This window comes from Osmerus mordax, chromosome 1 (genome assembly GCF_038355195.1).
Source record: "Osmerus mordax isolate fOsmMor3 chromosome 1, fOsmMor3.pri, whole genome shotgun sequence".
In the NCBI taxonomy this organism is placed as follows: Eukaryota; Metazoa; Chordata; class Actinopteri; order Osmeriformes; family Osmeridae; genus Osmerus; species Osmerus mordax.
The window spans coordinates 17062306-17083723 of record NC_090050.1 but is presented as its reverse complement, the minus strand read 5'-3'; the positions used below and the strand labels follow the sequence as shown (position 1 = coordinate 17083723).

The window sequence follows — 21418 nt, the reverse complement described above, 5'->3', positions numbered from 1 at the left end:
TATCACTAACGATACGGGATAACATTCCGATGAATAAACCCACTCCACTCACTGCAGATCGGGGAGCACTGGACGCTGCCGGACATTGATCCTGACACGCACGGGGAGCATGGCACTCCTTGGTCCGAGCTCGAGGGTCCTGTTGCATTTGAACATTAAGAAACCTTTACGACTGAAATGTATAATTTGCCAGGGTAACGGGTATACTTTTTCTTCTTCCCCTCACCGGTCGAGGTCGCTATTTCAAACCATTCAAGTCCAGTGGCCTCTGTAATGTCGGGTACTTGAGGACAGGGAGACTGTGGAGGCCGAGATATTTGCCTAATCACTTGAATTGGTGAGTTGTCGGTGTAACTCAATACAAATCGCCTTCTAAGACTGGAGTCCATAACATAGGTCAACGGTGACAATCAAATATTTATGTCTAGCTAATGGAATGTTCCTTCTTGCCTGGCCAAACGCTGTCTTCGAAATAGCTAGCTTGCTTTGGCAAAAGGGGAGCGGTTCTGCAACTGGCCGCTAGATGGTGCACTACTCATCTTCATGAATAATTTGACAGAGGTTTAGGCTTTGTGAGCAGAGGGCGGGCATGAGAGGGGCGCACATGTCTCTTATCTGTGCTTGGGGCTCTAATTTATGTACAGTAAATAGACTCAATGATGCAGATTATTACAACATACACGCTGGCACTCATCCCTCAGAGAAAAGACTGCCTCTGACTGGGACAGATCTAAATATGTGGCATATTGAGTATCCTCACATTGGAACCCCAACACTGAAGCCATTATTCTCACTCTGTCTGCAAGGCTCTGATTTATAGATCCCAATGTCCTACCTCAGTGGCTGGATGTGCTCTCTATTATCGGTTGAGTACAAGAACAGATGGGTTGGGGAAGACAGCTAAAGAAAAGGGTGGGAAAAGAGGTTAGTGAATGAAATATATTATTTTTGTAAGTAATTGTATTTACAAAAAAAGTATTGTATTTAAGAGTGACAAATATTATAAAGTTTCACATGTGTATGTTTACAATTAAATTGATAGTGTGGATTCATCAACGCACTATTACACACTGATTATACTCAATGTACTATTTGCACTTCAAATGTGAACAGAATTTAGCAACACATTGTAAACACTGTACGTATCTCAAATAACACGTATGACAAATGAATCATGCTTTTTTTAAATGTATTTTTTACGAAGAACAATCTTGCTCCTTATATTTACTCTCCTTTTCTTTCAACTTCTCTCACAGTTTCCTCCTGTCCCCCTCCCTCCTTGTGTGTTGGTCTGGGCTTGGTGGAAGGGGAGGTATCCAGTCAGTCCACTGTACTGTCTGGGCCTATTGGGAGCAGGCTGCTGACTCAGCCCAGGCCACTGCATTCATCTATCTGCACTGCAGTGCTGCCTCTCCTTACCCCTCCCCCTCCCTTTCCTCCCTCCCTTATTCAGTGCGCCACCTTACCCACACACACACATACCTGCTCTTGAAGTTTTACAATGCTGCTGTTCCATGTAGGCTATAACACTATCGACATGCCATTCCTTTCCATTTACACGTCTTTCCCACAACTATGAATGCAAAGAGAATGCCCACCACTGACCTTATAAATCACCGGCAGGATCAACTGTGTGTGTTGTTTAGTTGTGAATCCATCAATCAGACCATCTTTCAAAAGTCAAGAATTACACGGCTTATAGGAGTGTAGCCTGTTATACTTTATCAGCGTACTGTTTTACTACATGTCCTGGGATGTGTTTTACCTTACATCCCTTATCTTATAATAATAATCTTGCATTCCCTTATAGATGGCATCACATTATTGTAATACGTGAAGACTGTACAACAATCACAACCATTTACAAGACAAAATGCATTCAAATTGTTATTCATTCCTTCTTCCTCCTCATGTATGAAAAAATGACAGCACTCATACATAACTGGAAGGCTGCTTTATTGTTTGGAAATAGATTCGTGCTCAAATGAAGACAATCTTTCACTGATTCTCACTGTAATGTCCCATGTGGTTGTGCAACACGCCGCCCTCTCTCTGACTGGATTAGTGGCAAGAGATAACAATGACAACAGTCAAAAAGCTTTTATAATTATTGTCCGCAAATAAAATGATTAAATCAATATCTCAGTCATGCTACGAAATAACAGCTACATAACCCATTAGGTAAATCAACATCTGAAATGAGGAACAGAATAGTAAAACAGAAGGCAAGCTGTTCTCTCACCAACCAAATGTCTCGGATATAGAATACACACAGACCACTACATGACTAAATGAGATGGTAGTTCAGTCAACCAAGTTTAGGTGCTGATTTTCCCCAGTTTAGTTATTATTTTCCGATTTTGGGCTGTCCATGGTTTTAGCCTAGCTCCATTTTGATTCGTTCCCATGGGTTTGGATAGATATTCTCTCACTGGTTTTATTGACAGACTAAATAGGCATCTAAAAAGGCACGTGCCGTTGGAGATATTGCACCAGAAACAAACACATAGACAATAAATACAACTCACCCTTAAATCATTACATACATTGTTGGGAGAATAACAGGAAAATAACGTTTATGCCAAATTACATTGGTGTGTGAAAGGAGGGGAAGGGGGGGGGGGGGTCAGAGCTTAAACAATCAAAAAGCTGTCACACATGGGGACCTGAGGCTCAGAATACTGGGGCATACCGATCGTCTTGTCTAGGATGGAGTGTGTGCGTGTGTGTGTAGAGATATTTATATTGTGTTCATCTGTGGGTTTGTGTCAATGCAGGTTTCTAGACGGGTATTCACTAAGAGGTGGCAGAAATTGTGGGCAAGACATCATCACACATGTACAAAAGGGTGTGCTGGTAGTGCAATCCTCTCACCAATGCAGGCTACACGATCCTCAGCAAGCAGCCAGTACAACACCATGCATTGTACGCCTGTACCCAATACATAGAGATCCTGGGCAGGCCAGAGTTTTGGTCATTCACTAAACATATTGCACAAAAAAAGAAATGTGAGCAATTACAGTCTGTGGTACTGGTTTCTCCTCAATACTAGGAGCAAAAAGGAGAGTTGAGGACATTTTTCTAATGGATATATACTATATATATATTGAAATATATATATAATATATATGTAATATAGTTCTATATATGTATTGATTTATATATAGTTTTTGCACTTTAATATAGATTCTTTTAATTGACTCCCCTCTTTTATGTGAAAAGTGACTCCAAAAATCTACTCCATCTAACAAATGTGTCACAGCCTAACAAGTGTGACAAGGGGTGTCAGCTGGAAGCCATTCTATGTATGGTTATTAATATTTAGTATTAGATTAATAGCAGTAGTTTTTTCAGTATTTCTGTATTTACAAAAACTATGCATGCTGTTAAAATAAAATGATATATTACATTATTTATAGTCTCTTAAAAAGTCCATTCTTAACTTTTCAGCATATTGTGCCGTTTACAACATGGCCTGAACTGTACATTTTTTTCTTCTATTTTTTCAAATGGATGTGTGTTTTTTCAGTTAGTACATTTATGTATTTCCTTGATGGGCTTGGAGAAAATGGACGGCAGTAGCTTGTATGCTTATCATTCAGAGTTTTATTTGGTTCAAGTTAACACCCACACTGATTTTGGAGATCTCATGCAGCAACTAGACCATAAAACTTGAAAAGGGGCAGGGAATTTATTCATTAACAGGAAGTGACATCACTGCACAACACAAAGTGCAAAAGCTCTGGCTCTGTTGATTATTTGGTATTTGTTAAGCGTTTAGCTTTGTGAAGAAGAATGGCTAATGAGGGGTTTCAGAGCACGTGGGTTTCAAATAATGATCTCTGGGGCCTAAGCTCCTGAACATACCACAATAGCCTCAGAATGAATTTAGTGTGCCGCTCAAACCAACATATCCAAATTCACGCTCATTACATCTCCTCAGTGTTTCCTATACCATTGATTTCTATTGGGGGTGAACATTATTACTGCTCTTGTATATTTACGTATTTCATCGAGACCAGACCCAATTCCATAACGTCACAAACCACAAATATAATCCGCTACCGATACAAACGCTGGCTTTATAAGCGAGCGAAATGTTGCCGTTTCACTGAGATGCTTCAAGCCCTATTATTTCTAAGCGTCATTAGCAGGAAGCTCTAAACTGGCCCCTGGCAGGCCAGCTGCCCTTGCTAGGCAGCCAGCCCAGACCATTGTCCATCAGCATGGCATAACATCACACAATAATAAAATGTGTTCATAAATACTCTCATCACATTCACTTGCATTTAGTTGCAGAGCTCGTTATAATATATCTGTAATATCTCCTGAGAAAAAGGGGTGGATATTTCAAGCCTTGAGTACATTTCTAGGGTCTTTCCTAACAATGACAGCAAAAAAACGGAATGGGTGGGGCACTCTACGTCCTCTCCCATTCATGGGATGGGGGCGACAGCTGGGATCACAAGGCAGGTCTCTTTGGCTTCTCCACATTGTGATTCACCATCACCAGTACACCCATTTATGTTTCTCTCTCTCTGCCTCTCACGTGTTCTCTCTCCCAGCTCACTTACTCACACCAAAAAACATCCTCTAGCTCAAGATCATCACTCTCTCAACATCATTTTAGCCTGGGATTAAAATGCATGGTCAAATAAATCTCATTAGCCATTGCCACATGAACAATAAATCATCACATGGATAATTATTTTTTACAAATAGCATAGCCATATGAAAATAAATTCAAAATTTGTTGTTGTAGCAGAATGAATAATCCTGTTCAATCACAGCCATTCTTAGTCCTGATAGGACTCTTTCACCCATAGAGAAACATCTGAAAGTAGTTTCCACACCTGTCTAATCCCCACTGGCCACCCAAGCCCACACTAAATCACTCTCACAACGCCTCGTCCAACGCAGAAACCAAAGCAGAAAGAATGGTACATTACATAACTGATGATGCTAAAAATAAAAGCTTTTTAAAGATTTACAGTATTTTTCTCACTATTCAAACCATCCATCAGTTTAGTTCCAACGATACACACAAACATCCATATTTTCCACACTCAGAATCTCCAGAGCAGCAAAAAAAAAGAGGATTTCTCCTCTTTTAACTACAATGTTGGTATTTTTGAGAACACCAACAATGTGTATAGTTCCAGACTAATTTTGTGTACTGAGGCTACAATAAAATGTCTGTTGTTTGAAAAGTGTTGATTAAAGAGAAAGACAGGGTCCATTCGAGATTAATAACCCCATATCATTTCTCATTGTAAAACAAATTACTTATTTCTCACTTTCAATTTTTCAACAGTGTCTGGAACGTCAGGCCAAGTCACTGTAGTGGTCTGAGTATTAGTGTCTTGTGGACTATGATTATTCATGCAAGATTTCTGATCAAAACATGCCATCATGCAAGTCATTTCTATGCATTGAACAAGCACAATTATTTATGTATTTGTTTGGAAATCTGTCAGAGTAAATGTAAGCCCTTGGCCCAAGTTGACCCCTTAATAAACAGACCCTTAACCAATCAGTGTGAAAGCCCATGTAGAAAAAGCTTTTCGATGTGGGTATAACAAAGATAGAATGAGTAGAAGAGTTAAGTGACATGGGCAAATGTTCAATGTTGTTCTTTTTTTTTTCTTTTTTTCTTTTTTCTTTTAGCTTTTTTTGCCGCTCAAATTAAGTGGAGATACAAGTATATTCAGCATTAACAAACCAAAGAAAAAACCCTTACATTGTCCTGGGTCTTTTTTTGTCTTTCTCTTGTCCATTCTTCTGTTTGTTCACAGAGTGATAATGTTCGTTTAGTTTCTTCCATTCATTTCAAAAGTGAATGACACAGAACCAGCCTTCAGACTGCTTCTTCAGCATCCAGCAGCATTGCCTTACTCTCCTCACCCACGTCACTGGTTTCCATGGGAATCCATTGTTTGCATCCACACCATGGATCCCCTCAGTGTTTCACATCCAAGCCTCTAAATGTAGAGTTCTGTTCCTAATCCAAATATCCCAGCAGTAAGTGGACTATCTGCCCTTCCGGCAGACACAGACATTTCCTTAATATTTTGTCTGTAAATCATTCCCTTTTAGTTAAGATCAGTAGTCTAGATGCATCAATGTCACACAGTACGCTGATTATGTTTGGTTTAAATCAAGTTCAAGTGTCTTCAAGCTGAAAGAGTTGGAGCTGCTTCTCTCTGCATCGATACAAGTATGAAGTCTGTAAACAAAAGTATTTAATAGTATTATTTTCTTACTTGCAAATGAAATTATCTGTACATCTGTGTGGGGTTAGATGGTTTCCTCTCGCTTTGCTTGAAGTTACATTTAATAATTATTACTGTTATTACTGTTATTATTTATTCCAATAATCTAACACTTCGATTCCCTGACATCTTTTTGGTTTCTGCCCTTCTCTTTCCTCCCTCCCTTGCCCTCGTTGTTGTCATCCTGCTTCTCCTTGTCAGGTTTGGTAACACTGTCATAAGAGGGGAGGGAGGCGGTGGAGGGCGTGCCTTCCTTCTTTTCCTGATTCGTTTCGCCATTTTCCACTTTGTTATTGGCTGGTTTGCGCTTGCATTTGAAGCCCCGCCTGGCCAGGTAGGAACGGTACGCTCGCTGAATGATCTTGGCAGACACGTCTTCCTGTTTACGCCTCAGGGTCGTGGTGATTGGCTCGTAGGACACCTTGGAGGGGTTGGCCGCTACAAAGCGCTCCTCCATCTGCTGCCTCAGCATGTCAAGTTCGCCGCTGTCGCCCAACACACGTTTGGTGAAGGCAAACAGGATGTCCAGGCAGTGGATTCGGTCACCACTCACCATGGGCATGTCCATGGCAATCAGTTCTATAGTGTTGGGCTTGGGCAAGCGCAGTGGGTGCTCCAGTGTATCTGCAAAGTCGGATAGCTTGGCGAAGTTGATGAACTGGGAAGCATCAGGGTCAAATTTCTCCCAGATTTCGTAGAAGGTCTCGAAGTCGTCCTCGCTTAGCGGGTCTGCGCTCTCCTCAGTGGCCACACTGAAGTTCTCCAGGATGATGGCGATGTACATGTTGACCACAATGAGGAAGGAGATGATGATGTACATGACAAAGAAGAAGATTCCCACCGAGGGGTTTCCACAGTCGCCCGTGTTGGGGGTTCCTGGGTTCTCCAGAGCGGGGTTGCAGTCCGGGGGGTAGTTGAGGATGGGAAGCAGCAGGCCGTCCCAGCCAGCTGACGTGGTTATCATAAACAGGCAGATCATGCTATTGCCGAATGTTTCAAAATTGTACATGTCGTCGATCCCAGCCCCATGCTTGACGTAGCCAAAGTTAGACATGCCGAAGATAGAGAAAATGAACATGACCAGGAAGAGCAACAGCCCAATGTTGAAGAGGGCAGGAAGTGACATCATGAGGGCAAACAGCAGAGTTCTAATGCCCTTGGCACCCTTAATGAGACGCAGGATACGGCCAATACGGGCCAAGCGGATCACCCTGAACAGGGTTGGTGAAACAAAGTACTTCTCAATGATGTCAGCCAGGAACATCCCTGGGGTAGAGAGAGACAGGAATAAAATCAAAATATGACAGAAATGATTACAGAAATAAGTACAGAAAAGTTTTTAAAGAAATTTGTCATGGTTAAGTACCTGTAATATTTCACAACAACCTGATAGTAACACTAGTAACACTATCTGGTGACAACACAGATCGGGAACACAACAAACATGGCTTTGTCACTGGAGGTCCACTAGAGGGCAATACTAGCGATGATCTCTGATTCCTTGGTCTGGTTGCATCAGAATGCAGCAGCAAGCAAAGGACTAAATGTGCTATATGTGATCCACAGATTTCAACCCCACATTACCAGTGCTCACTAGCCTGATTTCATACAACAGCAACTAGATCACACACACACATTCTTGTTCATACTTGGAATTACAGTAAGTCCTCCTTAGATATGTCAAAACATGAACTGCATTTAGAAAGCATGGCATGAGAACCACCACCCCTCCCAGTCTCCTTTTCTGCTTACCGACGATAGAGAGGATTACCACGACAACATCGAAGATGTTCCATCCTATAGTAAAGTAGTAGTGGCGTAGAGCAAAGAGCTTGAGCACAAACTCTGTGGTGAAGGCTACAATGAAAACAAAATTGACCCAGTAGAGGATGTTCTCTGTCTCCTCCGTCTGGTCGTCCGTCTCCACCATCATGGTGACCATGTTCAGGCAGATGAGCATCATAATGGAGATGTCAAAAACTTGCTGTGTTACAAAATCAAATATCATCCCCTGTACTTTGTTCTGATGAGAGGGAGAAGGGAAAAGAATTCGAAATAGTTAAGAGAAATTCTGTATTTTTATAGAAAGGCCTATTAATGGCCTAACTTCCACCCAACCATACATTAATGTCAACAGACTCATTGTGGCTTACCAGTGGTCTTGGGATGGGTTTCTGTGGTTTCTTCGAGCCAAGCTTTTTCATAGCATTATAATATTTTTTTTGTTCCTCTGTCATGAAGATATCCTGACCTCCAAAGTAAAGAGACAAGAAAAATCTGGTTACAACCTTGGAAGTAGTTTGCTTTAAACCACTGAATTCTGAACATTTGTACAGTAGAATCTAAATATACTGAATGTGTATCTGCAGTGATGTTCAAACAAAGAAAGGTGAGGTAGAGCTTATCTTCTTTTTTTGCTGGTTGAAGTTGTCAATGATAACACCAATGAAGAGGTTGAGGGTGAAGAAAGAGCCAAAAATGATGAAGATAACAAAGTAGATGTACATGTAGATGTTGTCCTCATATATTGGCTGGTCCTCCACCTGCACACAATAGGACAGATTTTGCTTAAATTAAGACATATATCAATATAGCTCTATAGCTATTATACCTAAACTATGAAGACAACATGCTTAAAACGTTGAATACATTGTATCTATCATCACAATATGAAAAGGTAGAGACATTTCACAACATTGACAGCTTACCTTTCTAGAATCTATTGCTGCATACATAATGTCCATCCAGCCCTTAAATGTGGCCTGTCAGGGGAAGACGATACATTAAGTTATCCCGTCATTATCAAAAAGTGACACTTTTACAGTGTCTGGATGAAGGAAAGCAATACAGGACCACACATTTAAAAGTACAGACCCTAATCCTAACCACTCACCACTTGCAGGAGGGCTAAATATCCAGCGCCCACATTGTCAAAGTTAATTTTGACATTCTTCCATCTGACATCCGTGTTATTAGCATTAATAAGCGCAAAGCATTGGGTCTTGTTGTTGACCACATCCGGGAGGAACAGAGCCTCCTCCGTCTCATTATAGCAATAATAATATTTGCCGGCAAAAAGGTTGACGCCCATGATGCTGAAGATGAGCCAGAAGATGAGACACACTAGCAGCACGTTCATGATGGAGGGGATGGCTCCTACCAGGGCATTCACCACCACCTGTTCAGACACCAACCAAAGACACAAGGGCAGAGTCAGACTTCACTCACACATTGTACCCACTTACACTCCTGTTCTCTAAGAGATACCGGGTCACAGGCTATCTGCTTTCCAAGAAGTAGATTAGGTCTAATGTGAGTCAACACAACATCTATCCATGGAATACAACTCCTTAGAGAGCTGTAGTCCCGCACAAGGCTTAATCTGGGTCTTGGAAAGTGCCTCAACCCTTTAACGCGTACATGCAAAATGGTTAATTGTTGCTGTATGAGAGCTGCACATCATCTTGGTTCAGAATGAGCATACACAGTGTCCGCCGTCCCACAGCTGATGCATTATTGTATCGAGGTGAATAGAATTTGATAAGGTTTCATACAGCGGCCCTAAAAGTATTGGAAGTAAACCTATAGGACATCTTATTTGAACAGTTTGATGAGAGTGTAGCTCACATATTGTATCTCTGTTCACGTGTCTGTCACGGCACAGCAGAGCCCCCGACTCCCCCCGCCACCTAACCCCGCCTTGCTCCTCTGCCCCCCCCCCCCCCCCCCCCTCCCCTGTGGGCTGGATGGCCCGCCACAGAGCCCAGGAGGTCAGCAGCACAGTGGGATGCTCAGACAGACAATGGATGTTTGAAAGACCAGCAGCTGTAGGCAGACAGCTGTGCTGAGTCTGGTAGGCTCAGTCCTACATGCATTCTCGTAATCTTTACAATGTTCCCTCCTGGGCAAGAGACTCTTTTACTGAGGTGGAGAAACTCCTGGGGGACTCCATAGACAGCTGTGTTGGATTTTGGTATCTGGCAAGTTACCTGAATAATCAGATTTTAGTAACCACATTTACTGTAGTTTGCTTTTCTCTGGACAAATATACTTGTGTATAATTGTGTATTATAGTATCTTCTCTCATAGGCACTCCTAAAAAGTATGAAAATGTTCACGTGTGTAATTTTTGCTGTTGGGTACAGAATTGCAAGGCTCTGGTCCAGAAGGAGAACATGTTTCTATGAGAGAGAACTGCATTCTGCGTTACATGCATGTCACTTGACTCAACTGAATGGGAAGATTTTATTTTAGATTGAAAACTACTTTTTTCATCAGTAACTACAATCACCATCTGGCCATAAAATTCTGAATAGAGGCATCAGAAGGGAGCAAATGTGAGATGGCAGGATGCAGTCAGAGATACAGAATATCAATCTTCCAGAGCTGCAGGGTCAGCTAGGGCCAAACTGTAGTAACATGGGAGAGCTGGGGAGGTGGGTTGGTGGTGGAAGAGGAGGGTGTGAAGACAGGTTAAAGAGGGGAAAGAAATTGATGGATTTCTATACAAAAACAACCAGATGATTGTGGTCATATCCATCGTAAAACAAATTTGAATAATTTTGTTTTGTTGGCATTAAGTAGCAAGGTTACACTGTTTTCTTACTACATTTACAGGTCAGTCTGAAATGGTCCATTAGTCATGTTGTGCATGATGATGGCGCCTGCTCGAAACTGGTTGTTCTTGCAGCTTAAGAGGTTAAAGTAAGAAGTGTGAGAGTCGTTTCAAAAACTATGTACAGGGAAACTATCTTAGTAGTAAGCCCTTAGTAAAAACACTACAATATTTATGGACACATTTAACATTTTATATCCACTTCTTTGTGTCATGAGGCAGCTTGTTTTGCCAATCCAAAAAATACAATATATACTATAAAATTTGAAAATGTGTTCCATGATTATTGATATGCTTAAATCAGCTGCATTATGACTCTCTGAGATCATTTATATCCATGCAAATAGTTTTATGAATGGAAATGGTTGGTGTAAATATATATATATTTATATATATATTGTGTTCCACTATTTTATATATTTTTTAAATCTTCTATGAATCTTCTTATCTCACAGCCCCAGGTGACATGCGTTGTTGCTGTAGTGTTAGAATAGGCATGCAGGTGGACCAGCTGCCAGGTTGGTCATGTCTTACCCTCATGCCCTCAAAACGGGACAAAGCCCTGAGGGGTCTCAAGGCCCTCAGTGTCCTGAGTGATTTAATGGGCCCTAGATCGGAGTAGCCCAATGCATTAGCTATAAGGCTGACTATAGATACCTACACAGAAAAAGAGAGGGGGAGGAAGAAGAGGAGGGGAGGGAGAAGATAAGAGAGGATCCACACAATTAGAGGGGACACCCTAGCATTTGGTTTGAGTTACTTAAACAGATATACACAAATACAATATACACAAATACATTGTATTTGTGTATACATATTTATATCTATAGACATACAGTGACAACAGAGACTTAGGTCAAACAAGTTGTGCAGAAGTTTTCTCATCTATTTTGTTAGGTTTGGTTTTTGGTTTTGGTTTAGTTGTCAGGCAGGTAAGGACCAGCAGCACTCCTGGAAAGCAGTTTGTGGTTGACACAGCATGGAGAGAGAATCAATAAGAGAGGAGAGAAAACATTTCTGACAAAGGGGAAAATCTGAGAGGAGAAAGGAATTGAAACAAACAAACACTCAATATTACACAGAAAATACGGAACGCACGGTACGTGGCATACAAACGATACAGTACACACCTACAGTACACACCATTGACTGTACACGCCAAGAGAGCGCTTAGTCTGAGTGGGGAGACAGGGCCGAGGAGGTTGAGGACAGTTTTAGGGGACGAGAAGGAGAGAGGACCTGTGAAGGAAGGAAGGAAGGCACCCAGCAAACCACAAGAATCTTACCCTGAACCCTCAACCTCCGACCTCTAAGTCCCTCTCGATGGCAGCACATTGTCCCTCTCAACTGAGAGAGAGACAAGACTAGAGGCACCTGCTGTGAGAGAGAGGAAAGTTAATATGTACAGGCAACATGCCTATTCAAACTGGCAATTTGTTGATAACACACACACACACACACAAACAGACAGACAGACACACTGTTACCAGTCACAAGCATACACATGACTGCAAACACGAGTCCACACACAGGACCCCCCCCTAACACACACACACACACACAGGTATAACATCATGCACACACAGAGTTGATCAAAGTCAAAGTATTTGTATTTATCCAATATACGGAGACTTTGTCATCTGGACAATTACACTATGTATTTAACGGGTAAAAAGACTTTGACTTTGATCAAATTACTGATTGGTCTACTGCAGGACCCGACACATCCTATTGAACACACAAAGGGCAGAATCAGTGCACAATAGGGAAAGAGACAGTCACCACAGGCTTTGCTCCACACCACCAGAATAATAAAAAATAGCAATATAGAAATCAGATACCAAAATTGATACCATCACTCGAATACAGAAACTAACACTAGATGGAGATGTGGCATTGCACTGGGATAACCAAAAAGCTCTTTTTGAAAGACCAAATGCTTAAATTGTTTTTGATCTATGAAGTTAAATCTCACCTCCTCTCCCTGATCTTCCAACATTTTGTGTTAAGCCTTTAATTCTACACCTCTGTAGATGCACATAACACAAGTGTTCTATGGCTATATTGGTAAGCTTACAATAAGGGTTAGCACTACAGTATGTTGATGCCACATCTACCACTGTTATGATAGCAGATACTGCACATCTGTAGTTTACTGGAATAAAACTGAACAATCCTGAAGATCTGAAATGCTCCAAAAATCAGTCAAAAGGGTCATTTTGAATTCCAATCATGAACTGTTTGTCGAGATGAAGACTATAATGGTATATATTAGACAGTGTTTGACGAGATGAAGACTATAATGGTATATATTAGACAGTGTTTGACGAGATGAAGACTATAATGGTATATATCAGACAGTGTTTGACAAGATGAAGACTATAAAGGTATATATTAGACAGTGTTTGACGAGATGAAGACTATAATGGTATATATTAGACAGTGTTTGACGAGATGAAGACTATAATGGTATATATTAGACAGTGTTTGACGAGATGAAGACTATAATGGTATATATTAGACAGTGTTTGAATGTCTTGTACATCTGGAGTCAGTCTCTCCAAGGCTGAGTATCCTGCAGTATTGTTACATGATATCCAAGCCTGCTAACGTCACAGGGCATCTAGGATCAGTAGAATAAACACAGTAGAAAGGAAGGGACTTGGGGACAGAGGAAGATGGACTGAGAGAGATAAATGAAAATAGCAAGCGAGGGGAGTTGCTGTGTCTTGTGTCGAGGCAGAGGAGAGGAGAAGGCAGTGATGAGGAGGAGCCAGCGATGGGAAGGGATATGGAGGAAGGAGAAGAGAAACACTTACATCCACAATGAAGAAGTCCAGCCAGCACCAGGCGTTGGTGAAGTACTTTACGAAGCCGTACGCCACCCATTTTAGCAACATCTCCAGGATAAAGATATAGGTGAATACTCTGTCTGCATACTCCAGGATTATTTTGATGGTTTTCCTCTGCTCTATGTACACATCCTCAAAGGCCTGGAGTGAACAGGGCAGGAATCAGGATAGGGAGACATGGGCATGGCTGTCTATAGATATGTCACTAGCATGAAAGGTCTCAATGACAATCGATTGAATTACGACACTGAACAGTTTTTAGGTCTGTAAGACAACAAGGCATCTAGAAAGTACCGATGTTGTGTTCTCCGGAAGTGTCACGTTAGTGATAGGTTACAACACTGGCTACCCAGGACACTGCATCTCTTCAGGATGTGAGTGTTTACAAGGAGTTCACAGCAGTAAGGGTGGGGCTCAGCTATCTGATGTAACAGATCACTGCTCTTTCTCTCTCTCTCTCTCTCTCTCTCTGCACATTCAGACAGACCCTCCACCCAGCCCCGCTGTCCTGTATTGCCTCTGTCTGTCCATTCCTGAGCACATAAGTGTTCTGAATCACCATTTGGCTACAGTCCCCCAGAAACCTGCAACCTCAGCTGTATCCTCTTGGTTAAAAGGCTGGCTGGTGCATTACAGCACTTTGCTGTCCATTAGCAACTATCATAGTACGAGCAGTACTAGGAGAAAGGCAAAATATTCCCCTCCATCTGTCCTTTTTAATTGTTAAATTGTTCTAATAGTGTGTGTGTTACGAGTGTGTGTTCTCACCAAAGCGCCACTACTAAGCAGGATCATGAAGATGATGAGAGTCTCAAACCAGTTGTGTTCCACAATCAGATAGCAAGTCTTCCTCAGGAACCACCAATGTTTCCCCCAGCCGTGTGTGATAGGCACATCACAGCACTTATATTTAGCCACGCATTCTGTAAAAAAAGGATACACACTATCACTTTAATAAACATAAAGTACCCTCTTCAAAACAAACTGTACAGATAAACAGAAACATACCTCTCCTTCTTAGGAACATTTTGTATAGTACCACTAGACATGACCCTATCACAAAATGGTGTTGTTTAACATGATGCTAACAGATACTGTGAGTTGGATATCCCTGACATTCCAGAAACAGGTGTGGGATAATAAGGGATTTGACTGGAGACGTAAAAAAAAAAGAAGCAGCCATGCTGTAGGTAGTTCTTTGGCAGTACTTTATCCCTTTATTGAGGGACCCTCCTCCTCACCATCTGTCCAGCAGGCGTCAGGATCCAGGTACTCTTCCACCACTTCCACCACCGCTACCTCCTCCACATCAGGCTTGATGTCTATGGTGCTGCCCTCGGACGAGCTGGTGTCATCCAGCTGAGAGGGAAAGAGCGAGGGGGATGAAGAACACCAAGTGTAAGGAAGGGGTAAACACCAGAGAACACGGCTTAAGAAATCTCTCAAATGTATTTTTGAGTGACAATTTATTCCTGACCAGACCAGTATGAACTTGTATAAAGTAGAGATAGTAGAGATAAACAAGTAATCAGTGTCAAATGCACCGTCGCTTGATCAACCACACTCAGTAGTACCTGCACTCTAAAGCACCTGTATGTTTTATGTGTGTTTAAACAAATGAATGTGTGTGTGACCTATCTTCTGCACTAGTCATGGATGTTTATTAATAGGGACATTAACCTGATAGTAATTAACCTTAACTGATTGATTACATTAAAACAACTATTCACATTTCTGACAGTGATGATGAAGGACTTGTTTATAAAGATATTTATGAAAAGAGAACATAGGATTTAATTCCGAAAGCGTCACTTGATATACACTGCCACACTTCTTAGAGAGCAATGCAATTCTATTTGCATAATCACCATACTGCTAAAACTGGTCTAAGATGACATTTTTAATGTCTAGACACTAAAAGATACGTGCTTGGGTTATCATACTTAATATTCACATCTAAACAGTGAGTCAAGGTGATTCAGGACAAAAATGGTGAACCCCCTGCATGCTAGCACTTTCATTACACGACACACACACAAGCACGCACATTACGCACACACGCACGCACACCCGACCAATCCGGTTGAGGGAGAATGACGCTGCACTTTAGAATCCTGAGTGGTCAGCAAGCCAGCGCCTTCCTTCACTTTCTCTGGTACAAAACCCCCCCCAGCCAGACACTTCTCCACCTCTCTTATTGGCTGACGGGGGGCGATTGCTGCAGGCTGTGCTGTGACGGGCAGAGCTGTGGGGAAGCAGCATGGTTGGCTGAGTGCAGAGCAGAACAGGCTGGAGATCTGGTACAGCCAGGTAGCTAGTGGTGTTGCTACAAACCAGGTCAAGGTGACCCATATGTCCAACATCAGACTGCCCCACAAACTCACTTCCTGTTGGGGAAGATACCTCTTCCCCCTCACACAGGCCTGCCTGCCTGCCTGTCTGTCCAGCTGTACGTCTGTCTATCCTTCTATCTATCCATTTGTCTGAAAAGTCAGCAAAAAGACTTGGTGTCATAGCCTTCATGTCTAAACCAATGTTCTGAGCCGTCAGGCCGTCTGATAGTCGCCTGTAATCACCTCCCATGTTGGGTGGTTGGGTGGCATAAAAATGCATATGCATGCATGCATGCAAACACACACACACACACACAGCCACACACTACTTATTCGGCCATGCAGATGTATGGCTTTTGAGGCTACTTCAACAAAGGGCAGTGCACCCTAAATCCAACCACCAAGCTTGAACATAATCTACATGTACTTTAGAAGAAGTGAACTTAAATTGATGGTCCAGCCATCCTACCATATCGATCCTTAACTCCCCCACTCCCCCAGCCCATATCCTCCCTCCCTATCCTTGATCTCCCTTTCCTTTCCATCCCCGCTCTTCACACTCACGTCTTTGCTGTTTTCCACATCCGACTCGCTGCTGAAGTCCTCCGTGTTGAGGTTCTCAAAGTCGGACTCGCCCACGGCGATGGGGACACACACGGTCAGGTTGGGGTTGTGGATAAAGGACATGTGGTCCTCGTCGATCATGTACTTGCCCACGCTGCTACCGATGCCGCTGGTAGTTCCATTACCGTTCTTGGCGTAGTCCAGTTCGCGGTTGCCGTCCACACCAGTGTGGTTGGCGATGCAGTTTAATTTTTTATCGTACATGTCGTCTAAGGGCTTTTGTTCGTCCTCGATGGGCTGATGATCACAAGCAGAGTCGCCATTAGTAACATCACAAAGCCACACCACATCATCAGCCTGAAGTTGCCCTAAATTAACCTCAAGTCACTGGGCTGAAGTCACAAGACCAAGAACTAGAATATACAATATTTCATTAGCTGAAATTGCAGACACAAAAACTACTATATCCGGTTGATGCAAGATAACACTAAGACTAAGACTAGGGGCACATAGACTAGATGAAATGATACCTTTTTGAGCACAGTGGCTACAAAAACAGCAAAGTGTATCTTAAACCAGGCGATTCCCGCCTTAATGCGGATGACGGCGATCTGGAGGTTGTTCATTTCGCCGTCGTCATCTGTTGCCGCAAGATTGTCGGCACTGAAAGAGCTCAGTAGCAAAGCAAGGAACAGGTTCAACACCTGTAGGGAGAGAAACAGAGTACACCTCAGTCCTGTCCTACCTGGGAACAGACTCCCAGAAACACACATGCCTGACCAGAGCCAGATTTACTGGATGAAGAATGGCACCACAAAATAATCATTATGATAGTGTATTTACCAATGTAAAACATAACATGTCATTGTTGCAACTTTTCCATATATTTGTCTCTGTGCCGCCAAACCATTAATATCTGTCAAAACTCCTCAAACTTACCACCAAGTTCCCTATCACCATAACCATCAGGAAGACGATTAGACACATGGTCTGTCCAGCCACCTCCATGCAGTCCCACATGGTCTCGATCCATTCACCGCATAATACACGAAACACAATGAGAAAAGAGTGAAAGAAGTCGTTCATGTGCCAGCGTGGCAGCTCGCACTCCAGGTTGATCTTACACACACAGTCTTTGTAGCTTTTGCCAAAGAGCTGCATGCCGACCACAGCGAAGATGAAGACAATGATGGCCAGCACCAGGGTCAGGTTCCCCAGGGCACCCACAGAGTTGCCAATGATCTTGATAAGCATGTTGAGGGTGGGCCATGATTTGGCCAGTTTGAACACTCGTAACTATACCAGAGAAGAAGAAATATGAGATGGGCGTATGAGGCGTTAGGGTGTGCATCAAATACTACTAGCAAAATGTATACATATTTATTAGACATCTACTGACATCTTTCCAAACATGAAAAAATGAAAAACATGAAAAACGCTAGACAATTTTTGTATCACTCACCAATCGGAATGACCTGAGCACAGACAGTCCCTCTACGTCAGCCAATCCCAGCTCGACTAAACTCAGGGTCACAATGAAGCCGTCAAAGCAGTTCCAGCCTTCCTGGAAGTAGTAGTAGGGGTCCATTGCAACTAGCTTTGCAAACATCTCACCAGCGAAGATACCAGTGAATACCTATTGGTGCAAAAAAGAAGAGGGGGGAAGACAGAGAGAGAGAGCAAGAGAGAGAGAGAGAGAGAGAGAGAGAGGGAGAGAGAGGGAGGGACAGAGAGAGAGAGAGAGAGAGAGAGAGAGAGAGAGAGAGAGAGAGAGAGAGAGAGAGAGAGAGAGAGAGAGAGAGAGAGAGAGGGAAAGTGAAGAGAGATTGAGACATTAGTAACAAAAAATGTAACTGAGAAGTCTTTTGAATAGCTTGGACTATATATTAGGTATAGAAGCTTAAATAAAGGGGCCTACTTAAGAACCGAATACCTTTTGATTATGTCCGTCTATACAACTTCTTAATTTTTGTCAACCACAAAATGTCTGCTCTGGTGTGCACTAAAGAGGCACATTGAGATTTATTGCACTTTGGACAAAACATGGGGTTGAAAATATTAATAAAACTATGGTTTGTAATTTGTAGAAATACTGCCATGCTATAGAAATCTGAGAGCAACATTTGAGTGCAGTTTGAAAAAAGAGAATGTGCTTACATGGCATTTGGTTTGATGTAGTGCTGATTAAAAATGGATTGGGCTCTCGCTGAGAGTGGGCTGTCCTGACAGGACAAGGTCATAGAGCAGTGCCATGGTACACTGTCAGCCAGTCGGGCAGGGCAGGCCAAGGCCACTAGCATGCTACTATGGTGCACCCATATCCCTGTCCACTACCTGATCATGTGGCCAATCATCACCGCAGAGAACACCCCATGATTCATCCTGCACCACCCCTGACACTGTGCCAACTTCTCTGACCTCATTTCCTCTCTGACTCCTGATAACATGCCAATCATTGTGACCTCATTTCCTGCCTCACCCTTAAAACCAAGCCAATTTTGTTGACCTTCCATACAGAATGCCTCCAGGAAGCTAAGCCAGTGTGATGTCTCAGTGACGAGCATAGCCTTGATACCCACAATGCTCTTTTCGTTTTCCCATGCCTGCATGATACAATACAGTAGGCCACAAATGGGACCATATCAATCAGGTTATTTAAAAGTTTAATGGATATTCCCAGTAAACCACCCCAGGAATCACTAGCGTCAGGACTGCTGAATCAGGATGATGAGAAACAGGAGAAAGAATGGAGAATAGAGCCAGGGGAAAAACAAGAATATAAGTACTTGGAATTTGAGCAAGGAGGATAGAGAAGGTGTGAGAAAAGGCTTTGGAGCTATACTGAAAGAGGGGCCAGAACAAACGTGGGAGTAAAAGAGGGAGGGACAAGGAAAGAGGGCGAGAGAGAGAGAGAGAGGACTGGGGGGTAAGAGATGGGGAGCACTCTGACTGCTTTAAAATGGAGCTGAAAATTTTATGAGAACCTCATTGAATGTGTATGTGTGTACTGGTGAGTGTATGGGTGCAGAGAGATGGCTCTGTGCCATACCTTAAGCTCTACAAGATGGTGAGAGAAAATAGGAAATAGACAAATCAAGTTGTGGACATTATTATTATAATTATACACTACCCATAATGCACTTTACTGTCTCTCACCAGATTGCCCACAGACAGCACTTCCTCAAAGTGGGGGGTCATGGGATAGTGCTCCATGGCCATGAACAAAGTGTTGAGGACGATGCAGATAGTGATGCCCAAGTCAACAAAGGGGTCCATGACGATAAGGTTGACAACGTGCTTGATCTTCAGCCAAAAGGGAAAGCACTCCCAGATGAGGAATATGTTAGCAAATTTGTACCAGCATGGAGGGCACTTCCTCTGAGACTCCTCCAACTCTGTAGAAAGGTTGGGGCAACAGCAGGGAGGGGGGCAAGGGGAGGGAGGGGGGCAAGGGCAGGGAGGGGACAAGGGCAGGGAGGGGGGCAAGGGGAGGGAGGGGGGCAAGGGGAGGGAGGGGGGCAAGGGCAGGGAGGGGGGCAAGGACAAGAGGCAGAGGTGAGAGGGAACACCAACAGAGATAAATCTACATCATGACCCCTGTAGGAAGGACCATCATCAGCATCCTGTTGTTTCGTCTGTGTTGAAGGTGAGGAGGTGATGAGGCTGTCCGTACCCTCCACCAGAGTGTTGGTGACCACGCTCATAACACTGTTGGCCCGGTCCTTCCCCTTGAAGGAGGAGTTGAGCTGGTCCACAGACACCATCAGAGAGCCTGAGTGCTTCTTCTTTACCTCCACCTCTGTGGTCTACACTCGAGGAGACACACACACCCCAGTCAGAAGGATCCAACACACAATGAATCCTATTCACACAGTCACCAGAAACCGATATACACATGTCTAGATTGCAAACTTGTTTAAACCCTACAGTCTCATAATCAACACTTCTATTCTAACATGTACATGTATCTGTTCAGTACAATAGGCCCTGCAATGCATTTAATCATAATGTTATTACAACTGTCTGCACGCCATGACTCCCAACCTTCAAACCTACATGCAAAGGCATGCATGTAACAGGATAGGAGATCAAGACAACATTCACCACTACACCATGCTACATCTGGAGACGTTGAGAGGTAAAGATAGGATTGGTTGATAGTCAAATAATGTCAAATTATCATGCTAGCTAGGATGATTAACAATGCTGTCACTAGAATAGGGTTACGGTCTGTTCTTGCACCACCCAGTGGCTCAGGAAAAGAAAATGAATGAGGGAAAGAGAGATTGAAATATAGATAGAACAAACTGGCCCTCAACTCTTAAGTCCTTGAGAGAGAAAAAAGAGATTAAGGACAGAGACAAGATTGGTGTTTTGATGAGTGATGTTTTAAGCTGCTGTGCTGATATGTAATGAGTGATCATGTGTAATACAACGAATGGTAGCTAGCTTGGCAAGAAGGTGTTAGTGTTAAGAGGATTTTGTTATATAGTAGCTGAAACCATGTCTGGACTGTGGTTGTTTGAGAGATTGCGAATGTTTTTATTGCTGGAACAGGATGCCACTCAGGGCAGCTGAAGCGAAGGGGTGAGGGGAAGAAGAGCAGGGGCACACCAGAATCTAGAGACCAGGAGAATCACAGGAGAACGAGGGAGAGTTCCACAAGAGAGCAGGAAGACAAATGGGGGAACAAGGCCAAATGAATAGGAGAGGACATAGGAAACGTAGAGAAAGAGGAGAAGCTGGAGCGACCAGGGACGGGGGGCGGGGGGGGGGGGGGGC

General features: G+C 43.0%; 1 protein-coding gene across 3 annotated transcripts in view; it reads right to left on the bottom strand.

Annotated features, from left to right (window-relative positions):
• Positions 1-1954: 1954 nt before the first annotated feature.
• Positions 1955-21418, bottom strand: part of scn8ab (sodium channel, voltage gated, type VIII, alpha subunit b) — a 38319-nt gene continuing 18855 nt past the window's right edge. For all 3 annotated transcript variants that reach the window (XM_067253461.1, XM_067253299.1, XM_067253382.1), the window contains 16 exons: positions 20310-20442; positions 19793-20031; positions 18099-18272; positions 17576-17932; positions 17167-17340; positions 16637-16933; positions 14981-15098; positions 14508-14662; positions 13707-13880; positions 11422-11544; positions 9166-9450; positions 8981-9034; positions 8678-8815; positions 8426-8530; positions 8025-8295; positions 1955-7538 (listed from right to left, as the gene is read on the bottom strand). In XM_067253461.1, coding sequence (XP_067109562.1) covers positions 6379-7538; positions 8025-8295; positions 8426-8530; positions 8678-8815; positions 8981-9034; positions 9166-9450; positions 11422-11544; positions 13707-13880; positions 14508-14662; positions 14981-15098; positions 16637-16933; positions 17167-17340; positions 17576-17932; positions 18099-18272; positions 19793-20031; positions 20310-20442 — 3957 coding nt within the window. In that variant the 3' untranslated portion in view covers positions 1955-6378. The remainder of the gene's footprint in view (positions 7539-8024; positions 8296-8425; positions 8531-8677; positions 8816-8980; positions 9035-9165; positions 9451-11421; positions 11545-13706; positions 13881-14507; positions 14663-14980; positions 15099-16636; positions 16934-17166; positions 17341-17575; positions 17933-18098; positions 18273-19792; positions 20032-20309; positions 20443-21418) is intronic.